General features: G+C 37.8%; 1 protein-coding gene across 1 annotated transcript; it reads left to right on the top strand.

The window, feature by feature from the left end:
* Nucleotides 1–237: 237 nt before the first annotated feature.
* Nucleotides 238–8,672, top strand: ints12 (integrator complex subunit 12). The gene is made up of 7 exons (XM_036574789.1): nucleotides 238–396; nucleotides 1,734–1,891; nucleotides 3,234–3,383; nucleotides 3,724–3,908; nucleotides 5,198–5,357; nucleotides 5,869–6,021; nucleotides 7,473–8,672. Exons 2-7 carry the CDS (start codon nucleotides 1,736–1,738, stop codon nucleotides 8,100–8,102), a joined length of 1,434 nt encoding a protein of 477 aa, XP_036430682.1. The 5' UTR covers nucleotides 238–396; nucleotides 1,734–1,735; the 3' UTR covers nucleotides 8,103–8,672.
* The last annotated feature ends 13 nt before the right edge of the window (nucleotides 8,673–8,685 follow it).

Genomic DNA, 8,685 nt, shown 5'->3' with positions numbered 1-8,685 from the left:
ACAACCTAATTTTACAACAATAACATGAAAGAAATTCTCTAAACTCTAAATTCATTCGTCCCTTCTTTTTACAGAGTGACATCTTTGCAGTTGTTAGAATAGCTTTTCATTCGTTGGATTTCAGGACAAACGCGTTAATTTTTATTATTAGTGTTAATTAAATGTCCTTTTCATCCCCTTTTCTCAAAACGTTGAAGCTTAGAGAAGTAAGGCGCTTGTTTCCGCCCGGCTGTTTTAGCGGACGGACCAGCTTCGTGTGTTGAGAGAAAATCCTCTAATTCAACCGTGACTGTTTTAAACTGATTTTGTTTTTTATTTGTGTTCATTATAAAAGCCTGACGAGTGTCTAAACGCTCTGTATACGCATGTAAAGAAGATTAAGTACCAAAATTCAAGGCAAGTACCCAAAAACAGAGTCAGGCTCAGTTAGCTTTTAGCGGGCTAGTCAGCTCTTTTCTGTTCAGTGTCTGCGCTGCTCGCTGGTGACGTTAGTAACTTTGTAAATGAAAGAGATTTAGTTTTTAATTTCAGAGCCTGATAGATGTACATGTAGTTAGAGGGGGAGAAAATCAGGCCTTGGAGATACTTTACATGTTAATTTCATGTACTTTATATGCAGTTTTCGTCAGATTATTTGGAAACAGTTACAACAATTAAACAACATTTGAGAAAATGATCTGAATGAATACTGCAGCAGTTTCTATAAGATAAAGTCAGGCAGTTGCTCGAGTTGACTATAGTTTATTACAGCATACTGCACACTTATTAAAGATTACAATAAGATAGTACTACAGGAATATTATACAGAGGAGAAAATATTATAGATTATTATTCAAACTTACTATAGTTTATTACATTGTGCTACACGAGTATTATAAATTACAGATAGACGGCTCTGCAGTAACATACCTAGGAGAAAACGTTACACATTATTATACAGCACTGTATATATTAGGGATGCACTAATTTGAGGCGAATGCTGATGTCTTATATTTTTCATTTACATATCTATAGATGTAGGTGCTGATACATTAACATTTTAATATGTAGAAACTGGAATTAAATCCATCTCGTTTGGCATTATGGGTAAATTTAACATTTATTTGTGGAGGGTTACAAATGTAGTCAAATGAATGTAATGCAAAAAGCATACAAGCCCATCATCAACTAAATGTTCTGCTCTTCGCAGTATGATAAATATGTCATCAAATATCGGTCGTTAATCATATATCTTATCACATGAATGGTTATCTGCCGATACTGATATGGTTCTGATGTCATGCACGCCTAATAGAGGTCTTACAATTTCTTGTAGTATTACTGTAAATCTTTTTTGTTTTATTGTTGCAGTGTGTGGCTCTGTTTTCAGTACATTTTAGGGATGTTTGATGATGTTAAAAAAAAAGTAGTTTATAATGATGTGTTCATTGTATTCCACAATAGCAGAATGTTTAGGTGATGCTGGGCTATTCTGCTGAAATATCTGCACTTTGTTCAGTTTTACTGCATTTGTATCCCTATAGAAGTAATTTTATATTTCTCTATAATTCTAATCTAAGTAGATCAAGTGCCAATTTCTACATTTTATAAATGTTTATGTATCGGTACTGGCATCAGCAGATATGTCGGCCTACATGAAAAATGTCAGCTGTCAGCATCAGCCCACAATTACCATATTGGTGTGTCCTTAATAAACACCTCACTGGATGTTCCTGTCTTCATTTTCTCTATAGCTATGGCTGGACCTGTGAGCCTAGAATTAGACCCAATCTTCCTCAAAGGGCTTGGATACCTTCACTCCAAAAGCAAAGACTCTGCAGAGAAACTCAAGGCTCTGCTGGATGAGTCTTTGGCCAGAGGAAGTGATTCAGCCTACAGGACTTCTCTGAAGGTGAGGCTTGACTGGTGGTGGTAGAAACAAGGGAGACAAACATTTGGATTCTTTTTGAGCTCAAGACAGAGGTTTTGAAACAGTTCACACTGCACATTCTCTACATCATTACACACTGGATTCTGCTCGCTCCTATCAGAGTTATTGTGCCTCTGCTGCTTTTGGAAACCAGTTAGATGGGTCTTATTCTTGTGTATAAAATAATGATCATACTCCAGAGCTCTGCTAAAAACAACATGAAACGAAAGCATTTTTTCATTACCATTTAGGAAAGCATCTGTAAACGAGAAAGGGTTTTGGAATTACAACCCTTTTTGGCCTCAAACTTAATGATATTTCGCTTTTTAAGATGAATTCTCAACAGCAGTTGAATGATATGAATAAATATAATTAATGAATAAATAATTCATCATATACTGCGTTTAGTAGGCTTGTCTGTTTTTATGCCTTTTTAAATCAAGACACATCAAACTTAAATTTGCAAAACACAGGCTCTGAAACTTCGAAAGCGATTGGAGTAATTGATTAATTTTGGCTCAGTCTGGGCATCACTAGGATCTACTACAATCACACTGTAGACTTTTGTGCTTTTCTGCATTTACCAAAAGTAGTGCTAGTAGAAGATATTGGTGAATGATGTCCATTGTCTTGCATCAGACAGTGTATTTGTAACCATTTCATGGAATAACTAAATGTGAGGGAGCTTGTAGATGCATTCAACTCTTCAGACATCTGGTTCCTTTCACCGACACTGTGAACAATTCTGATTTAAGTTTCTCTAAAAAGGATAATTTCACATGAAACCACTCTAAATGACTTTAGTTACAACTTAACCATTTCATTATGCAGAAATTTTGAGACTGCAGTGTGTGTTACTGGGAGCTTCAGGTTGGTTTGAAATTAATAATAGATAAGTAGTAAGTTCTGTTAATGTTCTTTCTTTGTGGTTAACATTTACAAAACTGTTCTGCAGTTTAAGAACACTTCTTTTATCTGGTTCTCTATGAGGTTATCTTTGGTGTAATTTTGAGAGATGAAAACAGAACAAAACATTCCAATAAAATAAGCCGGTTTGTGACAAAATACATCAAGTTTGTGAGACATTATTTTAACATTCAATTGCAGCACTCAGGATGCATGGACTTTATTATATAACTTTCTGAATGCTGACTCATCAGCTTTATTAATGCTAACATATTACCCTTATTAATGCTAACTTATTACCTTTATTAATACCTAATTAAATATTATAAAATACAGTGGTATCTTGATACATATGTATTGTAATATTGGTTATCAGTACTGTCCAGCTCTAACGTGAGGTTCCACTTATTTTCCATAGGAAGCTGAGGTGACAAAGGTGTCAGTATCAAAAATAAACAAACAGGACTCCAAATCATCGTCTAGTTCATCGTCCTCTAGTAGCAGCAGTAGCAAGTCTGGCGGCTCAGAGAAAGGCAAGAAAGAAGGAGAAAAAAGATCTGCTGAGAAGGTGAGTGATGTATTTTCATTAGATCTGATTTAAGTTCTTCCAGTTCATTTTTACAGTTAATGACATGAATTAATATGAAATCTATCTATATATCTGTCTGTTGCTTTGTCTGTCTGTCACTCTATCAGTCTCTCTATCATTTCAGTTAAATTCAGAAAGCTTTATTAGCATGACCATATTTAGTTGCTGGGTATTGCTAAAGCATCGATGAAACAAAAAGAATTAAATCTCTTTCGATGTCTCTATTAACATCTATTTCTGTGGTGGAAACCTTACTAATAAGTAATATTACTTGGCTACAGGATGTTAAATGATCCCCGTGGTTTCTTATTTAATGCAGGTAAGAGTTGAATCTGGAGATGGAGGAGATCTGCCAAAGAAGCCGCGCATCGACAAACCCGAAAACCGCTCTTCTCCCATTGCCTTCCAACCCAAAGACATCCCCATCTCAGACTTCAGCTACAGTGACGAAACCAATGCTGACGACTTTGCCATGGAGATGGGCCTTGTCTGTGTCGTCTGCAGGTACATCATATTAAACACATAAACTTGGTATACAGTGTATGCCTGTATGTACGGCAAATAGTAAGTAGTTGTTAAGTGTATCACACATTGATTAAGTTGATTCTTCAGAAGACGATTCAGCATGATGCAATTATGAAAAGAAAAAAAAATAGAACCTATGTAACTGTAGAAGCTGTTTACATAGTAATTGAATATAGACAATAAAGACACTATCCCAAGCCTTTTTTGTTGATTGATTATAAAATAGACTGAAAATTTTGAGTGCCAGCCTACCAGCACCTCATAAACATATTATTTATATGAAGCACACCCACATTAATGCAGATGCTTCAGCAGAAGGCCAATAAAGCAATAGCATTCAGCAGCTTGTGAGCCAATGGCTGTGATCATAGGTAGAGTTTGAGGTTAAGAACTGGGTGCACTGCTCCCCCTACTGACCAAACTTTATAATGTTAAAATTAATGTGACTGGAAAGAATAAAGTGTGAAATAAACAAAGAATGAGTGACTTTTCCTAAAATAATATAATTAAACACTGCATTATTGCAATGTATGAGATGCTTCTGCACTGGCTGTGTTTTGTATATTTTAGCTTTTGAGCAGTGTCAGTAGTATAAAACAAAAGCACAGTGTATTATGTCTTTAAATGGAACATGGAAGGTTGATTCTAACATTCCAAAATCAATGCAGTTGTTTTGCAGTCTTCAAACACATTATATATTTAAGCAATAGAACACGAGAGGGAGTGTGTTATTGCGAAATAACATCACGGCTGTGATGTGGTCGCAGGCACGGGCCGAAGGCGTAGTCTCATCAAGATGAGACTACACGTTTGGTGAATGGTATTTGGTTCGTTTCTGGCTAATTCAAGGTTGTTTAGGTTTTCTTCTGTCACAGCTGCCGACTGAAAAGCTTGCTCAGTGGTGGTGACAGTTTGGGAGTTTAGTGTGGTCTCATCTTCAGAGTCTTACCAAATCGGCTGTAGGTCAAATGTAATGTTATCCATTTTCTGTTTGTGCGCAAAGTAAAAAGTAAAAACGTTCAAATGGCTTGAGCGTGTCCTACAGCTGTCAAACTCGTTGCTTAGCAACGGCGTCTTAGCGGAGTGATACAATGTTTGTGAAAAACCCGTGATGTAATGGTCAAATATCAGCACGGTTAGAATGCTTCTCAACCAATCAGCTTGCGTGGCCCGAACTAACTGTTGTATAATATATTATATTATACATAATTACATTCTGATTTCGATGTCCTTCAGTTGCTCAAAAATCTCTTCTTTCTTAACCGCAGACAGATGAATGTCTCTTCAGGCAATCAGCTGGTGGAGTGTCAAGAGTGTCACAATCTGTATCATCAGGAATGTCACAAACCTCAGGTTACGGATAAGGATGTTAATGACCCACGGCTGGTGTGGTACTGCGCCCGCTGTACCAGACAAATGAAGCGCATGGTGAGATATTGAATTTGGAGTGCTTTTACATAATGCATTGGTTAGGCAATGATAATGAAATTAGCAGTGGTGAAATTGGATATCCTCAGTAGCAGGGCTGGTTGGGGTGGGCAATATGACAATGTTACTGTTATTGTGATTAAATTACGTTACATTATGTTTTTCTTAATATATGATGGGTATGATCAGTACTTTTAGAATACTGAACAACTGCAGGTATTATAAAAAGACATTTAATATTTATAGCCTTTTTAAATGTTGCATCCACTTTTTTGCTGGATCATTTTGTCCCTTCAAATGTCTTTACAAACCTCGGAAAAACATATAGTGAATATTGTGGTACACATCGTGCATTAAAGGTGGGAAAAATGATATTTCATCGTTATCGTTATAAAATTTAGTATTGTGATATGCTTTTCTGAGCATATTGTGGATATCCTCAGTAGTTAAAAACGCTATAGTACACTGTGTTTGAGTCTGGATATAGTGTTTATACTAAGATGTGTTTCAGGCTCAGAAGACCCAGAAACCCCCCCAGAAGCCGGCAGCTGCAGTGACGTCTGCGGCTCCGGTGGTGAAAGACCCGCTGGTGAAGAAGCCGGAGATGAAACTGAAACCCGAAACTGCAGGGTCCTTCCAGGCCTTCAAGAGAACGGAGGTTAAGGTCAGTCCAGAAGAACCAATCCATAAAATCCTCGCCTGTCCAAAAGCCCATCATCAGATTAATGAGACAGATGTATATTGATGCACCGTCTATTTAAAGTCATAGTTCTTCATAGTTCAGCCAGAAGTTTGCTCCTCTAGTTTTACAACTGCATCTTAGCTTATAATGTAGCTAACAAGTAAAGGAAGCTTATACCCCCATTTAACATTAAGCAGACCTCATACCTGAACAGTTGAAAAATTGACAAAATTATGTTATTAATTATGTAAATAACTTCGTTGAGTTGTATTTGTACTTTTGTCCGTGTTTATAAGCAATAGTGTGTCATACAGTGCCAGAAACCACATATGCAAGCCTATTTAAGATTGCTTAACAACTTGGCATGGTTTGAGACAAATGTGCAATGATTTCGGCATGCAGTTAGCACCATACTAATTTGTGGGATATAAGCTTAAATTACTTGTTAGCTATATTAATCTCATAGCTCTAGTGCTAAAACTAAAAAAGCAAACTTCAGACACCAGACACAGTGATTTCCCCTATCATCAAAGGGGTTGGGGTGGCCCCCCAACCAAAATCACGTGCCACCTGGCTGGATGTACAGATTTTATGATTGAACTAGCAGGCTAATGTTTGCTTCCTAGCTTTTGGTTAGCGTTTGGCCTGTTGATTCTTAAATGAAAAGATGCTCTAAATTCAGATCCAAAGTCTGGCACAGATCTGATCATTTATATAGGGGATATAGCAGTGGCAGAGATGAGCTGGGTTATGCCAGCAGAGCGTTGTCTAGCTAGCCTCCGTAGTGCAATTCTAATGTAAACTTGGTCACAGTAGATACTAATGAAATTTCATGAATTTCATGGTCCTTAAAGAAACTAATTTTTTCTGCAAGCTGAAATATTCTGCAAACCTCTGTCCATTTTTGTGATTGCTAGGGATTTGTGACTACTTTGAGCCTAAACACACTTTTCTGATGAGATAAATTTGTTCAGTCAGGTACTGGGTATTTCCACACAGTCTGGTGCTGTTTCCTTCGGGAAGATGGGGGGAAAGGTGAAGTAAGGGGTCGCAAAAATTTAGTTTATTCACATATACAGTGTATTCGCTGTGATTCTCTGTTGTATCACTTTGACTCCACATGTGTTTGATGACATCATGTACATGCAACAACTCTGGTAGCTTTGAAGGGCCTACCTCCTGATGTGAAAAAAAAATCGAGGGGAAATGTGTTGGGAAGAAGATTTTTAAGCAAAAATTTTATCAGGTCGGATTAAAAATGACATAAAGCAACATCATCATAACATTAATTCTGGTTGAGGTGGATGACTTAAGACTGTCCTTTTTCATTATGTCACTCTCTTCCTTCATCCAAGCTTGTTTTTGGCCTGATATAATAATACGTATGTTTTCTAAGTCTGAGATATTATTATGTATTTGCTTTTCTCTCTCAGGTGTCCACAGCAGCATCAGGGAATTCGTCTGGCGGCGGTTCGTCTCTACCCTCAGGCAGTGGTCTCACAGGCTGGGCTGCTTTCACCAAAACCTCCACAGCGGGGGCGTCCAGCAGTAAGCTTGGGGGTAGCAGCCAGCCAGGGGCTGCGAAGCCCCCCCAGGCACCCCCAGGATCCAAACCCATGGGTCTGTCCGCTCTGGCCAGTGTGAAGCCGGGTGCTAAAGCTCCGGGCAGCAGTGGAAGTGGGAACAATGGAAATAACGGTTCTGGATCAGCACCGCTGAAGTCTCCACCTCCACTAACACTTGGCAAACAGGTACTGAGCCGCTCCTCCAGTGGAGACAGCCTGGGGAAACTGACTGTAACTGGGTCCTCGTCACCAGGGGCATCCTCCTCCAGCAATTTGGGGGGCAACGGAGGATCTGGAAACGGAGGTGGAAATGGAGGTAATAGTAGCAGTAGCGCTGGCAGCAGCAGTGCTAGCAGCAATAATAACAATAACAGCAACAATGCGGCTAAAGCTTCAGCTGACGGAAAAACACCAACATCACAGGAGTCCCAGCTAAATGCCATGAAGCGTCTGCAGATGGTGAAGAAAAAAGCAGCGCAGAGGAAACTAAAGAAATAAGACTGAATAGTGTTCAATAAACACACTTTGCAAAGAAGGATAATGTTGGCAAGTGAAATCATGTTAAGTCTCTTGAATATATGTAAAATTTCTCATTATGAGCTTAGGAAGAAATTATAAGATGATCCAACCTATTTCATGATTTTTTTTCCCCTTGTTTTATGTAATAATCTTATTCCATTGGCAAATCATTTTGGCATTTAAAGAAAAGATACTATAATGGAAGGAAACATCTGCCAAATGTCATTTCACTGGATAAAATTGCTTAAAACTAAAAAAATAGGAAATTTAATAACAGCCCCATAATGAAAATTAATATATATATATATAGACTAGATTTAAGATGTTTTCAGTTGCAGAAGTATCATTTTTTGCAGTGCAATGCCCAAATTCTGAACTAGTACTTGAATCTTGCTGTATAGACGCTGCTGAGTGATGAAATGCTTCTCTGTGGTGGATGTGTGCCTCATCTGGTCTAAAATGACAGCACTGATAAACTAATGCTTTTAAAGACACCTTTAATAAATAACACCTTTTCAAAAAAAAACATAGATGGAATATGATTATTTTTTGCCCTCTGAGG

The sequence above is a fragment of the Colossoma macropomum genome, unplaced genomic scaffold (assembly GCF_904425465.1).
Source record: "Colossoma macropomum unplaced genomic scaffold, Colossoma_macropomum, whole genome shotgun sequence".
In the NCBI taxonomy this organism is placed as follows: Eukaryota; Metazoa; Chordata; class Actinopteri; order Characiformes; family Serrasalmidae; genus Colossoma; species Colossoma macropomum.
Note: the sequence above shows the minus strand (reverse complement) of the source record. Positions and strands in the feature narration are given on the sequence as shown.

Bases quoted from the DNA above. Each gene is read 5' to 3' on its own strand.
- ints12 (XM_036574789.1), top strand. From the start codon at position 1,736: ATGGCTGGACCTGTGAGCCTAGAATTAGACCCAATCTTCCTCAAAGGG. The intron at 1,892-3,233 runs GTGAGGCTTGAC...TATTTTCCATAG, and splicing joins CCTACAGGACTTCTCTGAAG to GAAGCTGAGGTGACAAAGGT. The intron at 3,909-5,197 runs GTACATCATATT...TCTTAACCGCAG, and splicing joins CTTGTCTGTGTCGTCTGCAG to ACAGATGAATGTCTCTTCAG.